Source organism: Ranitomeya imitator, chromosome 2, assembly GCF_032444005.1.
Source record: "Ranitomeya imitator isolate aRanImi1 chromosome 2, aRanImi1.pri, whole genome shotgun sequence".
Lineage (NCBI taxonomy): Eukaryota > Metazoa > Chordata > Amphibia > Anura > Dendrobatidae > Ranitomeya > Ranitomeya imitator.
This window is the reverse complement of record NC_091283.1, coordinates 340833397-340859973: the sequence shown is the minus strand read 5'-3', so window position 1 is coordinate 340859973 and position 26577 is coordinate 340833397. Positions and strand designations below refer to the sequence as shown.

General features: G+C 42.9%; 1 protein-coding gene across 2 annotated transcripts in view; it reads left to right on the top strand.

The window, feature by feature from the left end:
* Nucleotides 1–24755, top strand: part of LOC138663668 (oocyte zinc finger protein XlCOF22-like) — a 61660-nt gene extending 36905 nt beyond the window's left edge. Inside the window, exons 2-8 of one of the 2 annotated variants that reach the window (XM_069749953.1) lie at nucleotides 9878–10108; nucleotides 19071–19149; nucleotides 19277–19456; nucleotides 19540–19663; nucleotides 19735–19832; nucleotides 20033–20123; nucleotides 22586–24755. In XM_069749953.1, coding sequence (XP_069606054.1) covers nucleotides 9878–10108; nucleotides 19071–19149; nucleotides 19277–19456; nucleotides 19540–19663; nucleotides 19735–19832; nucleotides 20033–20123; nucleotides 22586–23961 — 2179 coding nt within the window. In that variant the 3' untranslated portion in view covers nucleotides 23962–24755. Of the gene's footprint in view, nucleotides 1–9877; nucleotides 10109–18998; nucleotides 19150–19276; nucleotides 19457–19539; nucleotides 19664–19734; nucleotides 19833–20032; nucleotides 20124–22585 lie in introns of those variants that run through there. The other variant, XM_069749954.1, reaches the window with a different exon arrangement.
* The last annotated feature ends 1822 nt before the right edge of the window (nucleotides 24756–26577 follow it).

Here is a 26577-nt window from a genome sequence, read left to right as displayed (position 1 = left end):
CCCAGACTATTTTTAAGGGGGCCAACACTATCATTTTTTAGTTTCTTACTACCGTATATACTCGAGTATAAGCCGAGATTTTCAGCCCAAATTTTTGGGCTGAAAGTGCCCCTCTCGGCTTATACTCGAGTCACGGTCGGCGGGTGAGGGGGAGAGGGCGCTGAGGCATACTTACCTAGTCCCAGCGATCCTGGCGCTCCCCCTGCCGTCCCACGGTCTTCGGTGCTGCAGTTCTTCCTCTATCAGCGGTCACGTGGGACCGCTCATTAGAGAAATGAATAGGCGGCTCCACCTCCCATAGGGGTGGAGCCGCCTATTCATTTCTCTAATCAGCGGTAACGGTGACCGCTGATAGAGGAAGAGGCTGCGGCACCGAAGACAGCTGTCCGGGAGAAGGAGCCGGACGCCAGGACCAGGTAAGTATTACATATTCACCTGTCCGCGTTCCAGCCGCCGGGCGCCACTCCATCTTCCCGGCGTCGATCCATCTTCCCAGCGTCTCTGCGCTCTGACTGTTCAGGTCAGAGGGCGCTATGACGCATATAGTGTGCGCGGCGTCCTCTGCCTGATCAGTCAGTGCAGAGACGCCGGGACGAGACGCCGGGACCGAACGCCGGGAGCTGCAAGCAAGAGAGGTGAGTATGTGTTTTTTTTTTTTTACTGCAGCAGCAGCGACAATGGCAGAGCTTTCTATGGGGCAGTATGAACGGTGCAAGAGCACTATATGGGGCAGAGCTTTCTATGGGGCAATATGAACGGTGCAAGAGCACTATATGGGGCAGAGCTTTCTATGGGGCAATATGAACGGTGCAAGAGCACTATATGGGGCAGAGCTTTCTATGGGGCAATATGAACGGTGCAAGAGCACTATATGGGGCAGAGCTTTCTATGGGGCAATATGAACGGTGCAGAGCACTATATGGGGCAGAGCTTTCTATGGGGCAATATGAATGGTGCAAGAGCACTATATGGGGCAGAGCTATAGGGCAATAATGAACGGTGCAGAGCACTATATGGGGCACAGCTATAGGGCAATAATGAACGGTGCAGAGCACTATATGGGGCAGAGCTACAGGGCAATAATGAAAGGTGCAAGAGCACTATATGGGGCAGAGCTATAGGGCAATAATGAACGGTGCAGAGCACTATATGGGGCAGAGCTATAGGGCAATAATGAACGGTGCAAGAGCACTATATGGGGCACAGCTATAGGGCAATAATGAACGGTGCAGAGCACTATATGGGGCACAGCTATAGGGCAATAATGAACGGTGCAGAGCACTATATGGGGCAGAGCTATAGGGCAATAATGAACGGTGCAAGAGCACTATATGGGGCAGAGCTATAGGGCAATAATGAACGGTGCAAGAGCACTATATGGGGCAGAGCTATAGGGCAATAATGAACGGTGCAGAGCACTATATGGGGCAGAGCTATAGGGCAATAATGAACGGTGCAGAGCACTATATGGGGCACAGCTATAGGGCAATAATGAACGGTGCAAGAGCACTATATGGGGCAGAGCTATAGGGCAATAATGAACGGTGCAAGAGCACTATATGGGGCAGAGCTATAGGGCAATAATGAACGGTGCAGAGCTATAGGGCAATAATGAACGGTGCAAGAGCACTATATGGGGCAGAGCTATAGGGCAATAATGAACGGTGCAGAGCACTATATGGGGCAGAGCTATAGGGCAATAATGAACGGTGCAGAGCACTATATGGGGCACAGCTATAGGGCAATAATGAACGGCGCAGAGCACTATATGGGACAGAGCTATAGGGCAATAATGAACGGCGCAGAGCACTATATGGCACAGCTATGGGGAAATAATGATCTATTTTTATTATTGAAATTCACCGGTAGCTGCTGCATTTCCACCCTTGGCTTATACTCGTGTCAATAAGTTTTCCCAGTTTTTTGTGTCAAAATTAAGGGGGTCGGCTTATACTCGGGTCGGCTTATACTCGAGTATATACGGTATTTACGTAGTTAAAGAATATTTTGGGATTATTTTTACTCTCTCTCTGGCAATGAGTCTCTCTGTCTCAATCTTTTCTGCCTTGATTTGCTTTTTACCGAATTTATTTAATTTTCTGTATTTATTTAATGTCTCATCACTACCTACTTCCTTTAATTCTCTAAATGCTTTCTTTTTGTCACTTATTGCGCCCCTTACAGCTCTATTTAGCCATATAGGTTTCCTCCTATTTCTAGTATGTTTATTCCCATACGGTATATACTGTGCACAGGTCCTATAATCATTTAGTTTGAGTGATATATTGATGACCTCTTGCTGGTGTGGACAGTGACATAGATGAAGCAAATGCATTTCTGAATGATAATCCATTCAATTTTAACCCCTTAGTGACAGAGCCAATTTGGTACTTAATGACTGAGCCAATTTTTACAATTCTGACCACTGTCACTTTATGAGGTTATAACTCTGGAACGCTTCAACGGATCCTGCTGATTCTGAGATCGTTTTTTCGTGACATATTGTACTTCATGTTAGTGGTAACATTTTTTCGATATTACTTGCGATTATTTATGAAAAAAACGGAAATATGGCGAAAATTTTTAAAATTTTGCAATTTTCAAACTTTGTATTTTTATGCCCTTAGATCAGAGAGATATGTCACGAAAAATAGTTAATAAATAACATTTCCCACATGTCTACTTTACATCAGCACAGATTTTGGAAACAAAATTTTTTTTTGTTAGGGAGTTATAAGGGTTAAAAGTTGACCAGCAATTTCTCATTTTTACAACACCATTTTTTTTAGGGACCACATCACATTTGAAGTCATTTTGAGGGGTCTATATGATAGAAAATAACGAAGTGTGACACCATTCTAAAAACTACACCCCTCAAGGTTCTCAAAACCACATTCAAGAAGTTTATTAACCCTTTACGTGCTTCACAGGAACTGAAACAATGTGGAAGGAAAAAATGAACATTTAACTTTTTTTTGCAAACATCTTAATTCAGAACCATTTTTTTTTTATTTTCACATGTATAAAAACAGAAATGTAACCATAAATTTTGTTATGCAATTTCTCCTGAATACGCCAATACCCCATATGTGGGGGTAAACCACTTTTTGGGTGCACCGCAGAACTTGGAAGTGAAGGAGCGCCGTTTGACTTTTTCAATGCAGAATTGGCTGGAATTGAGATCGGACGCCATGTCACGTTTAGAGAGCCCCTGATGTACCTAAACAGTGGAAACTCCCCACAAATGACACCATTTTGGAAACTAGACCCCTTAAGGAACTTATCTAGATGTGTGGTGAGCACTTTGAACCCCCATGTGCTTCACAGAAGTTTATAACGTAGAGCCGTGAAAATAAAAAATCGCATTTTTTCTACAAAAATGATCTTTTTGCCCCCAAATTTTTATTTTCACAAGGGTAACAGGAGAAATTAGACCACAAAAGTTGTTGTGCGATTTCTCCTGAGTACGTCGATACCCAATATGTGGGAGTAAACCACTGTTTGGGCGCACCGCAGAGCTTGGAAGAGGAGTGCCGTTTTACTTTTTCAATGTAGAATTGTCTGAAATTGAGATCGGACGCCATGTCGCATTTGGAGAGCCCCTGATATGCCTAAACAGTAGAAATCCCCCACAAGTGACCCCATTTTGGAAACTAGACCCCCCCCATGGAACTTATCTAGATGTGTGGTGAGAACTTTGAATGCCCAAGTGCTTCACAGAAGTTTAGAATGCAGAGTCGTGAAAATAAAAAATATTTTTTTTCCCACAAAAACGATATTGTAGCCCCCAAGTTTTTATTTTCACAAGGGTAACAAGAGAAATTGGACCCCAAAAGTTGTTGTCCAATTTGTCCTGAGTATGCTGGTACCCCATATGTGGGGGTAAACCACTGTTTGGGCGCACGGCAGAGCTCGGAAGGAAGGAGCGCCGTTTTGGAATGCAGACTTTGATAGAATGGTCTGAGGGCGTTATGTTGCGTTTGCAGAGCCCCTGATGTACCTAACCAGTAGAAACCCTCCACAAGTGACCCCATTTTGGAAACTAGACCCCCCCCAAGGAACTTATCTAGATGTGTGGTGAGAACTTTGAATGCCCAAGTGCTTTACAGAAGTTTAGAATGCAGAGTCGTGAAAATAAAAAATATATTTTTTTCCACAAAAAATATTTTGTAGCCCCCAAGTTTTTATTTTCACAAGGGTAACAGGAGAAATTGGACCCCAGAAGTTGTTGTCCAATTTATCCCGAGTACGCTGATGCCCCATATGTGGGGGTAACCCACTGTTTGGGCGCACGGCAGAGCTCAGAAGGGAGGGAGCACCATTTGACTTTTTGAGCGCAAAATTGGCTGTCGTGTTTGGAGACCCCCTGATGTACCTAAACAGTGGAAACCCCCCAATTCTAGCTCCAACCCTAACCCCAACACACCCTTAACCCTAATCCCAACCTGATCCATAATCCTAATCACTAACCCTAACGATAATCACAACCCTTACCCCAAAACAACCCTAATGTCAACCCTAACCATAACCCTAATCAAAACCCTAAATCCAACACACCCCTAATCCTAATCTCAACCCTAACCTCAAACCTAACCCTAATCCCAATACACCCCTAATCACAACCCTAACCTTAACCCTAATCCCAAACCTAACCCTATACCCAAGCGTAACCCTAATGCCAACCCTAACCCTAATACCAACCCTAATCCTAACCCTAATCCCAACTCTAACCCTAACTTTAGCCCCAACCCTAGCCCTAACTTTAGCCCCAACCCTAACCCTAGCCCTAAGGCTACTTTCACACTTGCGTCGTTTGGCATCTGTCGCAATCCGTCGTTTTGAACAAGAAACGGATCCTGCAAATGTGCCCGCAGGATGCGTTTTTTGCCCATAGACTTGTATTGCTGACGGATCGTGACAGATGGCCACACGTCGCGTCCTGTTATGATACAGTGGTCTAGGAGCAACATGGAACGAGCTCTGAAGGACATGGTAACTGTACTGACCGCAGTCCCTAAGCTAAACACAACACTAGAAATAACCGTGGAATGCTCCTAACTCTCCCTAGGCATCTTGTCACAGCCTAAGAGCTAACTACCCCTAAAGAAAGAAGCAGGAAAACTATCTTGCCTCAGAGAAAATCCCCAAAGGATAGATTAGCCCCCCCACAAATAATGACTGTGAGTGGAGAGGGAAAAGACATACACAGAATGAAACCAGGATGAGCACAGGAGGCCAGTCTAGCTAAATAGATAGGACAGGATGGAATACTGTGCGGTCAGTATAAAACACTACAAAAATCCACACAGAGTTTACAAAAAATCTCCACACCTGACTAAAGGTGTGGAGGGCAAATCTGCCTCCCAGAGCTTCCAGCAAGACAGAATTAATTCACACTGATAAGCTGGACAAACATAGAAAGCACAGAATGGATAAGTCCACAATCTATGGACAGAAAAGAGCAAGCAAAAACTTAGCTTAGCTGAACTGGTCAGGATAACAGGGAACTCCAAAGAGATGTGAATCCAACCAGGAACCATTTACAAGTGGCACTGGCTGAAGAAAGAGCCAGACTTAAATAGCCGAGCAGAAGAGACGATAAGTGGAGGCAGCTGATGACAGCTAACTCCAAGGAGCAGCCATACCACTAGAAACCACAAGAGGGAGCCCAAGAGCAGAACTCACAAAAGTGCCACTTACAACCACCGGAGGGAGCCCAAGAGCGGAATTCACAACAGCGTCCATCGTGCACTGGATCAGTGTTTTGGCGGACCGTCGGCACAAAAAAAGTTCAATGTAACGTTTTTTTGTTCGGCGCATCCGCCATTGCTGACCGCGCATGCGTGGCCGTAACTCCGCCCCCTCCTCCCCAGGACATAGATTGGGCAGCGGATGCGTTGAAAAACTACATCCACTGCCCACGTTGTGCACAATTTTCACAACGTGCGTTGGTATGTCGGGCCGACGCATTGTGACGGCCCCGTACCGACGTAAGTGTGAAAGAACCCTAACCCTGAATTTAGCCCCAACCCTAACCCTAAATTTAGCCCTAACCCTAGCCCTAACCCTAGCCCTAACCCTAGCTCTAACCCTAGCTCTAACCCTAGCCCTAGCTCTAACCCTAGCCCTAACCCTAATTTTAGTCCCAACTGCTCTTCTCCTGTCGGCCGGCAGATGGCGATAGATGGCGGGCGCACTGCGCATGCGCCCGCCATTTTCTTTTCCCCGGCAGCCAGGTGGAGCAGCAGGAGGATCCAGGGACTCCGGTAAGTATAATGGGGTCCCCGAATCCCCCTATTTCTCTGTCCTCTGATGTGCGATCACATCAGAGGACAGAGAATTACACTTTGATTTTTTTTTTTTTTTTTTGCGGTCGCCGGTAACCAGTTAATTACCGGCGATCGCAAAACAGGGGTCGGTAAAACCGACCCCGATCATGTTCTTTGGGGTCTCGGCTACCACGAGGAGCACCGGGGGAGATAGGTGAGTATCGGGGGGCTATCTGGGACCCCTTTTCTCTGTCCTCTGATGTGCGATCACATCGGAGGACAGAGAAATTAAAAAGAGATCGCTTTTTTTTTTTTTTTTTTGCGATCGCCGGTAAACGGTTAATTACCGGCGATCGCAAATGCGGGGTCGGTTAAAAAAAACCCCGAATCATGTTCTCTGGGGTCTCTGCTACCCCCGGCAGCCGAGACCCTGGAGAAAATACGACTCTGGGGGGCGCTATTTACTTTTTCCACAGCGCTGTTAATTAAATAAACTGACACTAATACCATTCTTAAACCAAACTTATGTCATCCGAAGCATGTTACACACAATATACCTGTGGGAGAACTCATTAGAATCAAAAGGAATTGTTCTGAGAAAAAAATGTGTTGAATTACTGAGTAGAGGATATTCACAAAACATCTCGAAAGGAGCCAAAGACAAGGTAGCAAAATAGAGTAGAGATGATCTCATTAAAAATAATAAAAAAAGTAATATCTATCGGTACAGGTTATATTAATTTCACTACCCAATATAGTGCTAACTATGGGCAAGTAGTGAATATAATTAGAAAATACATACCGATTCTACACCAGAATCCACAGCTCAAACAAATTCTGGCTGAAAATACTGTTCAGTTTTCTGCCATAAAAGCTCCCACTTTGGGCACAATATTTCTCCTAGAATTTTTGTTAGAGATAACACTAAGGAAACCAATAACTGGTTAAGTTTGACAGGATTCTATAAATGTGGTCAGAAAATATGTACCAGTTGCACGCATGCTATGAAATGTAAGGAGTTTACTTCATATCACATGGGTTTGACATACCCAATCAAAGATTTCATAAATTGTAATACCAGCGAAGTTATATATTTATTTGAATGTGTGAAGTGTAAGGTTCAGTATATTGGTTGCACGATCATCCCCTGAAACGTACAATCAGGAGACATCTCTCTGATTCTATGGGTGAATTGAAAATAAATGTTTCAGCCGTCTCAAGACACTTTGCGGGAATGCATGGTGGGAATACTGCCGCATTACGACTTTGCTGCATTGAGAAGGTCAGACGCCCGATTCGAGGTAGAGACTATAGAAGAAAGGTTCTGAATCGCAAAACATTCTGGATGTTTAAGTTGGTTACTAGACATCCAGATGGTTTTAAAATTATGAGGGATTTAATCCTACAATATAATTAATATCCTGAAAAATTGCATTAAATTATAGGAACCTGTTATTTCTCCATTAAAACATCTAAGTTGAGCCTTTCTATAAACAACTTTTTCTGAATTATAACCCACATGCCCACAAACTTTTTATGTTCCAGTTTAATTTAAAATAACGTATATTATACTGATCGGGTTTGGAACTAATATGATATTCAGGCTTCATATATTATGCAGAATCTTTAGGAATAATTGATAATTGTGATATATATGGATGATGGTATAAAATAGGTCATATTGCAAAGGTAGGTGGAATACTATTCTATTTACATTAACCAGTGGATAATGTATGTTGTACAGGTATATTCATATATTGATATCCCAATTATTTGTTTTTTTTGTATCAATTTATTTATTGTAAAAGATAAAAAATATTAATAAATACCGTGCACATATACAGTGGGGAAAAAAAGTATTTAGTCAGCGACCAATTGTGCAAGTTCTCCCGTTTAAAAAGATGAGAGAGGCCTGTAATTGACATCATAGGTAGACCACAACTATGAGAGACAAAATGAGTAAACAAATCCAGAAAATCACCTTGTCTGATTTGTCAAGATTTATTTTGCAAAGTATGGTGGAAAATGAGTATTGGGTCATTAACAAAAGTTAATCTCAATATTTTGCTATACATCCTTTGTTGGCAATGACAGTGGTCAAACGTTTTCTGAAAGTCTTCACAAGGTTGACACACACTGTTGGTATGCTGGCCTATTCCTCCATGCAGATCTCCTCTAGAGCATTGATGTTTTAGGCCTGTTGCTGGGCAACACAGACTTTCAACTCCCTCCAAAGGTTTTCTTTGGGGTTGAGATCTGGAGACTGGCTAGGCCACTACAGGACCTTCATATGCTTCTTACGAAGCCACTCCTTCATTGCCATGGCAGTGTGCTTGGGATTATTATCATGCTGAAAGACCCAGCCACGTTTCATCTTCAATGTCCGTGCTGATGGAAGGAGGTTTGCACTCAAAATCTCACAATACATGGCCGTATTCATTCTTTCATGTACACGGATCAGTCATCCTGGTCCCTTTGCAGAGAAACAGCCCAAAAGCATGATGTTGCCACCCCCATTCTTCACAGTAGGTATGGTGTTCTTTGGATGCAACTCAGCATTCTGTCTCCTCCAAACACGACGAGTTTTGTTTCTATCAAACAGTTCTACTTTGGCTTCATCAGACCATATGACATTCTCCCAATAGTCTTATGCATAATTCAAATGCTCTCTAGCAAACTACAGTCGGACCCGAACATGTACTGGCTTAAACAGCAGGGCACGTCTGGCACTGCAGGATCTGAGTCCCTGGCGGCGTAGTGTGTTACTGATGGTAGCCTTTGTTATGGTGGTCCCAGCTCTATGCAGGTCATTCACTAGGTCCCCCGTGTGGTTCTGGGATTTTTACCCCACAGGGTGAGATCTTGCATGGACCACTAGATCAAAGGAGATTATCAGTGGGTCTTGTATGTCTTCCATTTTCTTATTATTGCTCCCACAGTTGATTTCATCACACCAAGCTCCTTGCCTATTGCAGATTCAGTCTACCCAGCCTGGTGCAGGGCTACAATTTTGTTTCAAGTGTCCTTCAACAGCTCTTAAGTCTTTACCATAGTGAAGTTTGGAGTGCGACTGTTTGAGGTTGTGGACAGGTGTGTTTTATACTGATAACAAGTTTAAACAGGTGCCATTACAACAGGTAATGAGTGCAGGACAGAGGAGCCTCTTAAACAAGAAGTTACAGGTCTGTGAGAGCCAGAAATCTTGCATAGTTTTAGGTGACCAAATACTTATTTTCCACCATGTCTTGCAAAATTAGACAGTGCAGTGTGATTTTCTGGATTTGTTTTCTAATTTTGACTCTTATAGTTGTGGTCTACCTATGATGTCAATTACAGGCCTCTCTTACCTTTTTAAGTGGGAGAACATGCACAATTGGTCTCTGACCAAATACTTTTTTTCCCCACTGTAATACCATCAATATATTCCACTAAAGTTTGATTGTCAATGTTGTGTCATCTGCAAATGTTCCATAGTCTATTATGTATCACATTAATTTGTAATGAGTATGGGAATGTCCTAATATATGAAAGGATACACTCCTTGTAGTGTTGTTGTTTTTTTTTTATAAAATAACATAATTCCTTGCTCTCTTTTATCATATTTATAGGTTCACAGGAACCTTTTTTTCTAGCTGCACTTCTGGTTACAAGGAATGTTTGAAATTGAACAACCACATTGAAACTATCTGCATGCATGCTGGATATGAAAGAGTTACTCACACAGCAGAAATTACTGCTGAATTTCGCACATTGGAATACCCCCTCATCCCATCCTGCAGCAACACTCCACTCTTGCCTTCTCCAGCAGCGACCCTGCTTCACTGCAGGCACCACTCCCGGTAAGTAATAAGACGCATGGATTATAAGAGACACCACCATTTTATTAAAAAAAGTTTTTTCCCCATTTTTCTCCTCAAAATTTGGGGTGTATCTTATAATCTGGTGGGTCTTATAAACCGCAAAATACGGTATATTGTAATTCTTGCAAGAATAGGTACCGTATATACTCGAGTATAAGCCCAGATTTTCAGCCCATTTTTTGGGGCTGAATGTTCCCCTCTCGGCTTATACTCGAGTCATACCCGGGGGTCGGCAGGGGATGGGGAGCGGGGGCTGTGTAATTATACTTGCCTGCTCCCGGCGCGGTCCCTGCAGTCCCTGCTTTTTCGAACGCTGCATCTTCTTTCTGTATTGAGCGGTCACATGGTACCGCTCATTACAGAAATGAATATGCGGCTCCACCTCCCATAGAGATGGAGCCGCATATTCATGACTGAAAATGAGCGGTAACTGACCGCTCAATACAGGAAGAAGATGCAGCATCGGGACCGCGCTGGGAGCAGGTAAGTATACCGGGAGAGGAGCGCTGCGTGATATTTACCTGGTCCTCGTTCCGGTGCGGCTCCGTCTCCAGTGTCCTCTAGCTGTGACGCTCAGGTTAGAGGGCGCGGTGATGTAGTCAGTGCGCGCCCTCTGCTGAGCGTCAGTGCTGGAGACGGAGCCGCACGAGGAGCAGGTAAATATTGAAAGCGCCGGCGTCCTGAGCGAAGGGAGGTGAGTGTGATTTTTTTTTTTTTTTTATTGCAGCAGCAACAGCAGCATTATATATTGGACAGCTTTATATGGAGCATCTATGGGGCAATAATCAACGGTGCAAAGCATTATATATGGCACAGCTTTCTATGGAGCATCTATGGGGCCATAATGAACGGTGCAGAGCATTATATGTGGGGCACAGCTTTATGTGGAGCATCTATGGGGCCATAATGAACAGTGCAGAGCATTATATATGGGGCACAGCTTTATGTGGAGCATCTATGGGGCCATAATGAACGGTGCAGAGCATTCTATATGGGGCACAGCTTTATGTGGAGCATCTATGGGGCCATAATGAACGGTGCAGAGCATTCTATATGGCACAGTTTTATATGAGGCAATAATGAACGGTGCAGAGCATTCTATATGGCACAGTTTCATTATGGCCCCATAGATGCTCCTTATAAACGGTGCAGAGCATTCTATATGGCACAGTTTTATATGGAGCATCTATGGGGCCATAATGAACGGTGCAGAGCATTCTATATGGCACAGTTTTATATGGAGCATCTATGGGGCCATAATGAACGGTGCAGAGCATTATATATGGCACAGCTTTATGTGGAGCATCTATGGGGCAATAATGAATGGTGCAGAGCATTCTATATGGCACTGCTTTCTATGGAACATCTATGGGGCCTTAATGAACGGTGCAGAGCATTATATATGGCACAGCTTTATGTGGAGCATCTATGGAGCAATAATGAACGGTGCAGAGCATTCTATATGGCACAGCTTTCTATGGACCATCTATGGGGTTATAATGAACGGTGCAGAGCATTATATGGGGCACAGCTTTATATGAAGCATCTATGGGGCAATAATGAACGGTATGGAGCATCTATTTTTATTTTTGAAATTCACCGGTAGCTGCTGCATTTCCTACCCTAGGCTTATACTCGAGTCAATAAGTTTTCCCAGTTTTTTGTGGCAAAATTAAGGGGGTCGGTTTATACTTGGGTCGGCTTATACTCGAGTATATACGGTAATCATATACTGTATAATTTAGGATAGAAATAATACAATCTTTGCATAAATCAATAGGACCGATGATAAGTATAAAGTTTGTAAAATATGTTTTTAGATGGCTTTACTCTGAGCTTTTAATATCAGGCTTGTCTCGGGGTACTGTTATGGCCGGCAATCAGGCAACACAGCGTGCAGTAATCAGCGCACATACAGAGATCTGGCAATAACCAAAAACAATAGGACGAGCTCTGAGACGTGGAATCTCTGTAGACTGCAGTACCTGATCTATCCTCACACAACTATAAGCAGCAGTGGATTGCGCCTATCACTACCTATGCAACTCGGCACTGCCTGAGGAGCTGACTAGCCTGAAGATAGAAATACAAGCCTGACTTACCTCAGAGAAATACCCCAAAGGAACAGGCAGCCCCCCACATATAATGACTGTTAGCAAGATGAAAAGACAAACGTAGGAATGAAATAGATTCAGCAAAGTGAGGCCCGATATTCTAGACAGAGCGAGGATAGCAAAGAGAACTATGCAGTCTACAAAAAACCCTAAAACGAAAACCACGCAAAGGGGCAAAAAGACCCACCGTGCCGAACTAACAGCACGGCGGTGCACCCCTTTGCTTCTCAGAGCTTCCAGCAAAAGTTAATAGCAAGCTGGACAGAAAAAACAGAAAACAAACTAGAAGCACTTATCTAGCAGAGCAGCAGGCCCAAGGAAAGATGCAGTAGCTCAGATCCAACACTGGAACATTGACAAGGAGCAAGGAAGACAGACTCAGGTGGAGCTAAATAGCAAGGCAGCCAACGAGCTCACCAAAACACCTGAGGGAGGAAGCCCAGAGACTGCAATACCACTTGTGACCACAGAAGTGAACTCAGCCACAGAATTCACAACAGTACCCCCCCCTTGAGGAGGGGTCACCGAACCCTCACCAGAACCCCCAGGCCGACCAGGATGAGCCACATGAAAGGCACGAACAAGATCTGGGGCATGGACATCAGAGGCAAAAACCCAGGAATTATCTTCCTGAGCATAACCCTTCCATTTGACCAGATACTGGAGTTTCCGTCTAGAGACACGAGAATCCAAAATCTTCTCCACAATATACTCCAATTCCCCCTCCACCAAAACAGGGGCAGGAGGCTCCACAGATGGAACCATAGGTGCCACGTATCTCCTCAACAACGACCTATGGAATACATTATGTATGGAAAAGGAGTCTGGGAGGGTCAGACGAAAAGACACCGGATTGAGAATCTCAGAAATCCTATACGGACCAATAAAACGAGGTTTAAATTTAGGAGAGGAAACCTTCATAGGAATATGACGAGAAGATAACCAAACCAGATCCCCAACACGAAGTCGGGGTCCCACACGGCGTCTGCGATTAGCGAAAAGCTGAGCCTTCTCCTGGGACAAGGTCAAATTGTCCACTACCTGAGTCCAGATCTGCTGCAACCTGTCCACCACAGAATCCACACCAGGACAGTCCGAAGACTCAACCTGTCCTGAAGAGAAACGAGGATGGAACCCAGAATTGCAGAAAAATGGAGAGACCAAGGTAGCCGAGCTGGCCCGATTATTAAGGGCGAACTCAGCCAACGGCAAAAATGACACCCAATCATCCTGGTCAGCGGAAACAAAACATCTCAGATATGTTTCTAAGGTCTGATTGGTTCGTTCGGTCTGGCCATTAGTCTGAGGATGGAAGGCCGAGGAGAAAGATAGGTCAATGCCCATCCTACCACAAAAGGCTCGCCAGAACCTCGAGACAAACTGGGAACCTTCTGTCAGAAACAATATTCTCAGGAATGCCATGTAAACGAACCACATGCTGGAAGAACAAAGGCACCAAATCAGAGGAGGAAGGCAATTTAACCAAGGGCACCAGATGGACCATTTTAGAAAAGCGATCACAGACCACCCAAATGACCGACATTTTTTGAGAAACGGGAAGGTCAGAAATGAAATCCATCGAAATATGTGTCCAAGGCCTCTTCGGGACCGGCAAGGGCAAAAGCAACCCACTGGCACGTGAACAGCAGGGCTTAGCCCTAGCACAAATTCCACAGGACTGCACAAAAGCACGCACATCCTGTGACAGATGGCCACCAGAAGGATCTAGCAACCAACTCCCTGGTACCAAAGATTCCTGGATGACCGTCCAGCACCGAACAATGAAGTTCAGAGATAACTTTACTAGTCCACCTATCAGGGACGAACAGTTTCTCGGCCGGACAACGATCAGGTTTATTAGCCTGAAATTTCTGCAACACTCTCCGCAAATCAGGGGAGATGGCAGACACAATGACTCCTTCCTTGAGGATACTCGCCGGCTCAGATAACCCCGGAGAGTCGGGCACAAAACTCCTAGACAGAGCATCCACCTTCACATTTTTAGAGCCCGGAAGGTATGAAATCACAAAATCAAAACGAGCAAAAAATAACGACCAACGGGCCTGTCTAGGATTCAAGCGCTTGGCAGACTCAAGATAAGTAAGGTTCTTATGATCAGTCAATACCACCACGCGATGCTTAGCACCCTCAAGCCAATGACGCCACTCCTCGAATGCCCACTTCATGGCCAGCAACTCTCGGTTGCCCACATCATAATTACGCTCAGCAGCAGAAAATTTCCTGGAAAAGAAAGCACATGGTTTGAACACTGAGCAACCAGAACCTCTCTGTGACAAAACCGCCCCTGCACCAATCTCAGAAGCATCAACCTCGACCTGGAACGGAAGAGAAACATCAGGTTGACACAACACAGGGGCACAGCAAAAACGACGCTTCAACTCCTGAAAAGCTTCCACGGCAGCAGAAGACCAATTAACCAAATCAGCACCCTTCTTGGTCAAATCGGTCAATGGTCTGGCAATGCTAGAAAAATTACAGATGAAGCGACGATAAAAATTAGCAAAGCCCAGGAATTTCTGCAGACTTTTTAGAGATGTCGGCTGAGTCCAATCCTGGATGGCCTGAACCTTAACCGGATCCATCTCGATAGTAGAAGGGGAAAAGATGAACCCCAAAAATGAAACCTTCTGAACACCGAAGAGACACTTTGATCCCTTCACGAACAAGGAATTAGCACGCAGTACCTGGAAAACCATTCTGACTTGCTTCACATGAGACTCCCAATCATCTGAGAAGATCAAAATGTCATCCAAGTAAACAATCAAGAATTTATCCAGATACTCACGGAAAATGTCATGCATAAAAGACTGAAAAACAGATGGAGCATTGGCAAGTCCGAACGGCATCACCAGATACTCAAAATGACCCTCGGGCGTATTAAATGCCGTTTTCCATTCATCTCCCTGCCTGATTCTCACCAGATTATACGCACCACGAAGATCAATCTTAGTAAACCAACTAGCCCCCTTAATCCGAGCAAACAAGTCAGAAATCAATGGCAAGGGATACTGAAACTTAACAGTGATCTTATTAAGAAGGCGGTAATCAATACACGGTCTTAGCGAACCATCCTTCTTGGCTACAAAAAAGAACCCTGCTCCCAATGGTGACGACGATGGGCGAATATGTCCCTTCTCCAGGGACTCCTTCACATAACTGCGCATAGCGGTGTGTTCAGGTACGGACAAATTAAATAAACGACCCTTAGGGAATTTACTACCAGGAATCAAATCGATAGCACAATCACAATTCCTATGCGGAGGTAGGGCATCAGACTTGGACTCTTCAAATACATCCTGAAAGTCCGACAAGAACTCTGGGATGTCAGAAGGAATGGATGACGAAATAGACAAAAATGGAACATCACCATGTACTCCCTGACAATCCCAGCTGGTTACCGACATAGAGTTCCAATCCAATACTGGATTATGGGTTTGTAGCCATGGCAACCCCAACACGACCACATCATGCAAATTATGCAGTACCAGAAAGCGAATAACTTCCTGATGTGCAGGAGCCATGCACATGGTCAGCTGGGCCCAGTACTGAGGCTTATTCTTGGCCAAAGGTGTAGCATCAATTCCTCTCAACGGAATAGGACACCGCAAAGGCTCCAAGAAAAATCCACAACGTTTAGCATAATCCAAATCCATCAGATTCAGGGCAGCGCCTGAATCCACAAACGCCATGACAGAATACGATGACAAAGAGCACATTAAGGTAATGGACAAAAGGAATTTGGACTGTACAGTACCAATAACGGCAGAGCTATCGAACCGCCTAGTGCGTCTAGGACAATTAGAAATAGCATGAGTAGAATCACCACAATAGAAACACAGTCTGTTCAGACGTCTGTGTTCTTGCCATTCTACTTTAGTCATAGTCCTGTCGCACTGCATAGGCTCAGGTTTACTCTCAGACAATACCGCCAGATGGTGCACAGATTTACGCTCGCGCAAGCGACGACCGATCTGAATGGCCAAGGACATAGACTCATTCAAACCAGCAGGCATAGGAAATCCCACCATTACATCCTTAAGAGCTTCAGAGAGACCCTTTCTGAACAAAGCCGCTAGTGCAGATTCATTCCACAGAGTGAGTACTGACCACTTCCTAAATTTCTGACAATATACTTCTACATCATCCTGACCCTGGCATAAAGCCAGCAGATTTTTCTCAGCCTGATCCACTGAATTAGGCTCATTGTAAAGCAATCCCAGCGCCTGGAAAAATGCATCAACATTACTCAATGCAGAATCTCCTGGTGCAAGAGAAAACGCCCAGTCCTGTGGGTCGCCGCGCAAAAAAGAAATAATAATCAAAACCTGTTGAATAGGATTACCAGAAGAATGAGGTTTCAAGGCCAAAAATAGCTTACAATTATTTCTGAAGCTCAGGAACTTAGTTCTGTCACCAAAAAACAAATCAGGAATCGGAATTCTTGGTTCTAGCATCGATTTCTGATCAATAGTATCTTGAATCTTTTGTACATTTACAACGAGATTATCCATTGAGGAGCAGAGAGCCTGAATATCCATGTCCACAGCTGTGTCCTGAAGCACTCTAATGTCTAGGGGAAAAAAAAGACTGAAGACAGAGCTAAGAAAAAAAAATGATGTCAGGATTTCTTTTTTCCCTCTATTGGGAATCATTGGTGAGGCTCCTTGTACTGTTATGGCCGGCAATCAGGCAACACAGCGTGCAGTAATCAGCGCACATACAGAGATCTGGCAATAACCAAAAACAATAGGACGAGCTCTGAGACGTGGAATCTCTGTAGACTGCAGTACCTGATCTATCCTCACACAACTATAAGCAGCAGTGGATTGCGCCTATCACTACCTATGCAACTCGGCACTGCCTGAGGAGCTGACTAGCCTGAAGATAGAAATACAAGCCTGACTTACCTCAGAGAAATACCCCAAAGGAATAGGCAGCCCCCCCACATACATGACTGTTAGCAAGATGAAAAGACAAACGTAGGAATGAAATAGATTCAGCAAAGTGAGGCCCGATATTCTAGACAGAGCGAGGATAGCAAAGAGAACTATGCAGTCTACAAAAAACCCTAAAACGAAAACCACGCAAAGGGGCAAAAAGACCCACCGTGCCGAACTAACAGCACGGCGGTGCACCCCTTTGCTTCTCAGAGCTTCCAGCAAAAGTTAATAGCAAGCTGGACAGAAAAAACAGAAAACAAACTAGAAGCACTTATCTAGCAGAGCAGCAGGCCCAAGGAAAGATGCAGTAGCTCAGATCCAACACTGGAACATTGACAAGGAGCAAGGAAGACAGACTCAGGTGGAGCTAAATAGCAAGGCAGCCAACGAGCTCACCAAAACACCTGAGGGAGGAAGCCCAGAGACTGCAATACCACTTGTGACCACAGAAGTGAACTCAGCCACAGAATTCACAACAGGGTACAGCTCACTAAATGCTTCACATCATATTTCTTCACAGTCTATGAAGAGGGGAGGAGGAAGGGAGCATGTTTCTGCTGAATCATATTCCAGAACACACACACAAAAATATATATGTCCTCATCGATCCTGCTACTGTATTTCCGAATTTGAGATGTTGGAATACAGTTTTTCCCCTTATATTTTATGTATAGTGTATATAAGTAATCAGAGCAGCTAATTTCTCCAGACATGAGCTAAGAGGAAAAATAAACTAAAACATCAAGCATACAGAGACAACATATACCGGATTATTGATTTATAGTGATGAGCGAGTGTACTCGTTGCTCTGGTTTTCCCAAGCACGCTCGGGTGATCTCCGAGTATTTGTTAGCATTCGGAGATTTAGTTTTCATCTCCTCAGCTTAATGATTTACAGCTACTACCCAGGCTGAGTACATGTGGGGGTTGCCTGGTTGCTAGTGAATCCTCACGTGTAATCAAGCTGTCTAGTAAATCATTCAGCTGCGGCGATGAAAACTTAATCTCCGAACACTAGCAAATACTCGGAAATCACCTGAACGTGCTTGGGAAAACCCGAGCAACGAGTACACTCGCTCATCACTATTGATTTATGCACAGTTTATTGAAAGTTTAGGTATGCTTTAAGAAGTACTTACCTTAATCCTGCTTTTCTGTTCACTCCAGAATTTCTGAGAAGAATGCAGGCATTCCTTCCCTGTGTGTTTGTTATTTTTTCCCCTTATCTGTAGAGGAAGAGCTTCACTACTTATCATGAACATAAACAGCAGCACAGATTCATCTCAACTAAAAGTCTAGACCTTACATCAGGAATAGGACAGACATTTATAGGACATTTCATAACTTTCCCAAATTCTTATGAAAAAAATATTCCCCACAAACTCCATTAAACTATTGTACCCAATTTATTATATATTTTAGGAGTCAGTCAATCCATTTTATACCGACTCCACCAAAATGGGCTCCGTCGTCACGACTCCGACTCCACAGCCCTTAAAAATACCATTGGTGCTTGGGTCCCCACCAGTCTCTGTATTTCCTGGTCAATCCCAACGAATTTGTGATTCCTACAGCTAATCAGTCGCTGAACCAGTGAGTAACCTAACCAGTGATTGGGAGCATAGAGGAGATGACTTAGTCAGCAATTCAACTAGTGTTCTAATCCATACAAGACTAGAAGATACAACATCTACACGTTCTATCTCCTGATATGTTTCCTTTATTATCTTCAGTAATTGTATTATTACATAGGATTTTTATGATGTTACATCGGCTCGTCTTCTTTTCATTTAGGTCTCTACAATATTGAATCCTCTTAGTGAAGATCTTTTATAGTAAGAAAATTTTTCTGTTTTATTCATCAAGGATGGATATGGACAGAGACAAGATGGCAGAGAGGATATTACACCTCACCCTAGAAATCCTCTTCCGGCTTACTGGAGAGGTGAGAGATTTTGATGACGTCACATTACATCATTCTTATCTATGGGAATAACAGATGGATAGAACTGGAGAGGTGAGGACTCTGCAAATGTCTGTAGTGAGATTTATTAATGTGTTTATATATCCAGGATTACACAGTAGTGAAGAAGACCTCTAGTGAGCGCTGCCAGGACACAGTGTCTGATGGATGGGGAAGACCCCTGGGCCCAATTTTAAGGCCTCCACCTCACCCCCTGATACATGTGGACATCAATGACCAGAAGGTCCTAGAACTCACCTACAAGATGATTGAGCTGCTGACTGGAGAGGTGACATTGCTTGGAATATTGGAAAATTATACAGTAATGCTATAAAGCGATTGGAGGGATGACTGTATCATTGTATGTGTCAGGTTCCTATAAGATGTCAGGATGTCACTGTCTATTTCTCCATGGAGGAGTGGGAGTATTTAGAAGAACACAAACATGTGTACAAGGACGTCATGATGGATGTTCCCCATCCCCTCACATCATCAGGTAAAACACACATGGCCTATAATTATCTGTATGCAAAGAATGAATTCAGTCCCTGTATGTGTTTCCTCCAGATCTGTCCAGTAAGAGGACAACACCAGAGAGATGTCTCCGTCCTTCTTTTTCACAGGACTGTAAACAAGAAGATCTCAATGCTCCTCAGGATCATAAGGTAGATAGAGAGAAGGTGTCATGAGATCTCCCCTATGATGTGTAGACGGCTGTAAAGGTTTTGTTTTCAGTCTTGTTTTATCCACCAGTATTCTATGTTTTATACTTGTGTAATGAGAACGGTGGAGATGGCAGGATTAGAGCTGATCATAGATGTGACTTCTTATCTGTCTGTCACTTTTACAATATTTGTTTCTTCAGGGTGAAAATCTGACCCATATTAATACTACAGAGACATATGTGAGGGGTGATGAGTGGTGTAAAGAGGAGATTCCCACATATGACTACCCAGGTGAGTAGTAACCACTAAATGCAGAAGAGTCACAGATTATTCTCAGTCACCAGCTGTGGCTGCTTTATCAGTTGTGTACCACGACCATATCATAATCGTGTGATAACCATTTTGCCTCTAGACCACAACATTCTCCACCATTTGGAAGTGTTGAAATTACTTTGTGAAATTGTGAAATCCTTTTCTATAGAACTTATACCCTGGAGGATTCACATACTCCATGGGATTAGAAGACACTGACCGTTACCTGCTGAGATCTGTAAACTGCAAAGCCAAATGACAGCATGCATACAATGTGCTGACAAGTTAGAAAATCACTTGAAGAAAAATATTATAATGGGCCTATAAGAGAAAGTGGAGGGTAATGATGCTGTTGGCTTCCTAGAACCCTGATATCTTATTGGATAAATCTACCTTCTCTCCCATCTGTGCTGCTGAATGTGCTCATATAGTCCCTACATGACCAGGTCCAGCCTTTCTGACCAATCTTAGCTTTTATGATCGACAACATTAAATGAGCAGTGATGGTAAAGTGTGAATTTCTGTACAATAACAACAGTTTCTCTTTATCCTGACTTTTCAATTTCTTTTAAAACCGACTAACATTAAACAGAAGTTTGATAATCTACATAAAAATATTACACTTGTGCCATGATATATCTCTTAGCTGTGCGTGGCTGATGGCTGTAATATACATTTATTCACGCTTGCAGGAGATGCGTTGGTATGGCTCGAGCGCTGGTTTCATGGATTTACTCCACGTCATAAATTTTAATTGTTTTTGATCCGAAGAAATTCATATTACTGCACAATATCTCCTGAAATGGGGAGTACTAGTACTTTCTCTACTCATATCTTTTGACTATCTAATATTTCTTCTTGAAACTCATCTGACGGAAAATATTGGTCATTATGATAGTTTAGATTGCCAAGTGCCACCGAGTCCCATACTGTCATTACTACAGAGAAGTTTCACCACTGGCTACTCATTTATTGCTGATGAAGATGTGTTATTGTCTATAGTAGATGTGTTATTGTCTATAGTCACAGTTCTTGACTACAGTAGTTTGTTCCCAAAATACTCTGATAACCACTTCCTGCAGCCAGTTTTGGGTTTTTAATCAGGGCTCTTTTTCAAATCTTTTTACGTCATAATAATTTTGGATTTCTTCACAAAATATAAGCCCCAATTTTTTCACTTTCCCAAAAGAGAAGAGCAAACACATGGACCTCACAAATTATTTTACAACTTCTCTTGAATCCGACAATACCCTACTACCATAGTCAGGTAGCCGGGTCAGAACCAGTAGGGCAGAGATAATACAAAATCAGAAGAAATAAGAGTAGTCAGCAAACAAGCCTGGGTCACAACAGGAAACAAATACACAAGCCATGAGCTGAGCATATAGGACTGATCCAGAGGAAAACAAGGCTGTATCTTGCAGCTTCCTTCAATAAGCATCAACCTTTAGTAGAATATGGTGCTTTCCACTTTCCTGAATAAGGGAGCAGATTACTTTAGCTGGACAGCACACTAATCCATACTACCAGAATAGATGGTACTAATGGTGCCAGGCACCATAATCTTAGTGGCTGGACTGAGCTTATGTTGTCCGGAGCTTCTCGTTCCAAGGTCTACTCCATTACCAGCCCCACCCGTCATATGAATAAGGACACGCCTGGTGACAAAAGCAGACATCGTCGGAGCAGATCCCAGAAAGAGATGTTACACACCATCTGCAGAAGCTCTAATTTGACAAAATTTCAGGAAACCAGGGCAGTAGAAATCCCCATAAAGTGACTCCATTATGGAAATTATAACCCTCAGGGACTATTTTTGATTCCACAGGCACTTTCCCAAAATTAGCACACAATGGATGCGGGAGAAAAAATTCAAAAATGCCATTTTATTACCCAACAGAAAGTGCCCAGATTGTGCTCCAGGAGACACACACAGTAAATTAAATTGATTCTTCACACTATAGTAATGCCAAATACATGGATGCTAAATGTAGCAAGGCTCAGAAGCGAGGGGGAGATTTAACTTTGGGAGACTGGTTATTGGTGGATTGGTTTATTGAAGCCAAGTAGCTTTTCAAGAGCTTTGGAGACACTAATAATGTGGAAACCTCTGTTTTTCCACTGACAGATGATGGACCTGACTGGGGACTTGTTTTTTGTGAGATGAATAGAAGTTTTTATTGGTATTATGTTTGTCTACATAACGCTTCTTTGTGGCGTTTTATTCCATATTTGCGAGGCATAATGAGCTGACAGTTGAACACCACGCTCCACTGGTTCATCCTATGAGATTTTCTATTAGACTGTGAACTGTCATTGTCTTGGTGAAGAATTCAATCTTTATACATAACTTGTCATTTCTACAGACAGTTTAAGTAGAAATGTTAAATGACATTCAAAGATATTTTATTCAAAATAATAATTGGTTTTATTCTTGGCAGATGACTGTACCAGGAGATCCGAGGAACAGCTGACATCTTCAATTTTTAAATCAAATGATCTTGAGATCTCACAGGATACCACTGAAGTGAATGCCATTACTCCAGATATACCATCATCATCCCTTAACAGCAAATATCTGTCATCTGATCCTTTGAAACAGTTACTGTCTTCTGATTCTTTAGCGACAACTGAGGAAAATCAGAGTCTCAAAATAAGCTTTAAAAACGGAAATACTCCTAAATCAAAGAAGCCATTTTCATGTGCAAAATATAGAAACTGTTTTCCCATCGAAAAGTTTTTTCTTAAACATCCAAAAATTCACACGGTGGAAAAAAGATTTTCATGTTCCAAGCGTAGGAAATGTTTTAAGCACAAATCCCATCTTGATCCATCCCACCAAAGATCTCACACAGGGGGGAAGCCTTTTTTCTGTTCAGAATGTGGGAAATTTTTTATCCAGAAATGGAATCTTGTTAGACATCAAAGAACTCACACAGGGGAGAAGCCATTTTCATGTTCAGAATGTGGGAAATGTTTTAACCAGAAATGTAACCTTGCTAAACACCAAAGAACCCACGCAGTGGAGAAGCCATTTTCATGTTCAGAATGTGGGAAATGTTTTACAGAGAAATCAGATTTGGTTAAGCATCAAAGAAGTCACACAGGGGAGAAGCCTTTTTCCTGTTCAGAATGTGGGAAATGTTTTATCCAGAAATGGAATCTTCTTAGACACCAAAGGACACACACAGGGGAGAAGCCATTTTCATGTTCAGAATGTGGGAAATGTTTTACACAGAAATCAGATTTGCTTAAGCATCAAAGAAGTCACACAGGGGAGAAGCCTTTTTCCTGTTCAGAATGTGGGAAATGTTTTAACCATAAATGCAATCTTGTTATACACCAGAGAACCCACATAGGAGGGAAGCCTTTTTCATGTTCAGAATGTAGGAAATTTTTTAACCGGAAAGCGCATCTTGATCGCCACCAGAGAACCCACACAGGGGAGAAGGGTTTTTCATGTTCAGAATGTATGAAATGTTTTAATCAGAAATCAGATTTGGATAGGCACCAGAGAACACACTCAGGGGAGAAGCCTTTTTCCTGTCCAGAATGTGGGAAATGTTTTAACCAGAAATGCCATGTTGTTATACACCAAAGAACCCACACAGGGGAGAAGCCATTTTCATGTTTGGAATGTGGGAAAGTTTTTACACATAAATCAGATTTGGTTAAGCACCAGAGAAGTCACACAGGGGAGAAGCCATTTTCATGTTCAGAATGTGGGAAATGTTTTACCCGGAAACAGCATCTTCATAGCCATCAGAGAACCCACTATTCATGCGTTCCACAGCCACACAAGGATAATAAAGAATAGTATAATCCTTGGGTAAATTTTATTATATACCCAGAAGGAATATTTCACACTCCTCCCATTGAATAGAGATATAGACAGTTGAAAAACAAAACTGGTCAACACAAAAAAATCATTAGCAAAGGTAATATGTCTGTTTTATTGAGTTTGATGTGCTGATTCCAAAAATATGCTTAGTTTCTGAGATACAAGTATTTTTGTTATCACGTTATTTCTACATTTTCAATGTATGTGGTTTTTCCTATGTTATTCCGAATTCTTTGCTTGTCTTACTTATTTGTGAATTTTCTTACAGGGACAGCATCTGTAAAGGTTTTATTGAGTTTTATGGGAAGGAGTATTGACAGTGCACTCAACCAATGACTGCTTCTTGGAAAGTCACATGTTATGGGGAGGAGCTAACCTTTATGAGGCAGTAAGATTTCAGTCAGTCAGAAAAGGATGGTGATGGCAGCAAGGACTGGTATGTGAGACTCTGACAGGAGACAGGCCTCTAAAGGGATGAGCCCTGCCACAGGGAGATAGAAGGGAAGGCAGCGGACAGCCGCCATTGTGAGAGGATTTTCACTGCATTTCTGGGAGGGCAAGTTACTTCAGAGGGAAGAAAACTGCTCAGCCACTGAGGTGTAACTGAGTGAGGATCTCAACAGAGAGAAAACCTAAAAGCAGCCAATATCACAGTGAGAAATTGCCTATCTGCAAATGTTCATCTATAAGGAATAGGCTGACCCATTTACCTCACAAATGTATATAGTTACCTACCAGATTACCTCCAGTAAAATCAGTTCTAAATACAAGCTGCCTCTGTCATCTCTGGGGAAATATCTATATAGAGTCTGTCGGCTCATCACATTTTTTTTTTTAGTTTGTCACCACCATTTAAATGAACTTACTCTACTACTGCTTGATCTGATTTAATGGAGAAAAATGCCCCAACAGTGTATCTATCATTATTTGATCAATCATCAGATTCTGCTATGTGTGTGGTTCTTTTACACCAAAAGGCCAAGTACGTTCAATCACTCATGATATTAAAAGGAACCCGTCACCCCGTTTTTTTGATATGAGATAAAAATATCATTCAATAGGGCCTGAGCTCTGCTTTACATTAGTACCTTTATTATCCCCTGATTCCCCACCTTTGCAGAGAAAATACCTTAGTAATCTCGCCGTTTTCGTCTGTCAATCACCCCAGTCTGGTCCGATGGGCAGGGCCTAATCGCTGTCTCTCCCCCTCTCCTCGGCGCGTCAGATGTAACTCGATCTGTGAATAGCACAGATCGCGCTCATTTTTTGCGTTTGCGCATTGCATTAGCCTCTAGCGCATGCGCAGTATGTATTGCTCAACAGTGGACAAAGCATACAACACATCATTGCGCATGCGCAGGCTTTTCATGTTAACCTCTCTGCCCCTGAAGTCTGTTTATGCAAATCATGTTGTCCTGGACGCCGGAAAACTTTTCCCATCCAGGACTTAACGCTGTAACCCACTGCTAGCATAAGTTTTGTGACAAAATCGCTAATCTATCTATCTATCTATCTATCTATCTATCTATCTATCTATCTATCTATCTATCTATCTATCTTTCTTTCTTTCTATCTCTTTACATCTATCTATCTCTCTATTTCTTTACATCTATCTATCTATCTCATTTAATCTGTTATTCCTTCTAATTTTCTGATTCCTTCTTTCTATCTATGCATCTCTCATCTATCTAAGAGCAGAGTACATACAACATGCAACATACACCCTGTAACATACGCCATGCAACATACCACATGTGACATGCGACATACTACGTGCGACATACCACATGTGCCATGCGATAAACTACTTGTGACATACCACATGCGACATGCAACATATGACATGCGACATACCATATGCGACATACTACATGCAACATACCACATGCAGCATACCACATGCAACATGCGGCATACCACATGTGACATGCAACATACCACATGCGACATACTACATGCGACATGCAACATACCACATGCGACATCCTACATGCTACAAACATGCAGCATACTGTACATACATACAGAACATGCAACATACCTAACATACATACAGTACATACATACAGACATACAGTACATTAAACAGAGAACATACTCACCATCACTTTGTCACCTTGATCCCGAAGCCATTGTCACCTGTAACAAATAATAAAATAATAAACAAACAATATACTCCCTGATGCGCAGAAATCCAATTAACGAGTGTCCCTCGACGATCTCCCATGGAGAGCAGCAGCATCAGCTGATGTGACCGCTCTCCAGGGGCTCCAGGAATACAATGATGGAAGGTATAATTCCACAATGTATTCCCCACATTGTATTCCTACGCCCCTGTGAGAAGAGTCCCTAGTCTCAGTTCTGGCACTGCTGTGTGGGAAAAATCCCAGGCAGCTTTGCCATAAAGTGAGACTCTGAACTAAGGTAACCTCAGTGATACACAGCAGGAGCTATTGTCTCCTGTCAGTGTGTCACTGGAGGTCTATAGAGCAGTGACATCACCCGATGTCACTGTTCTATAGGGGAGATCGTCGTGGGACACTCCTTATTAATTGGACTACGGCGGAAAGTAAGTATATGGTTTCTTTATTA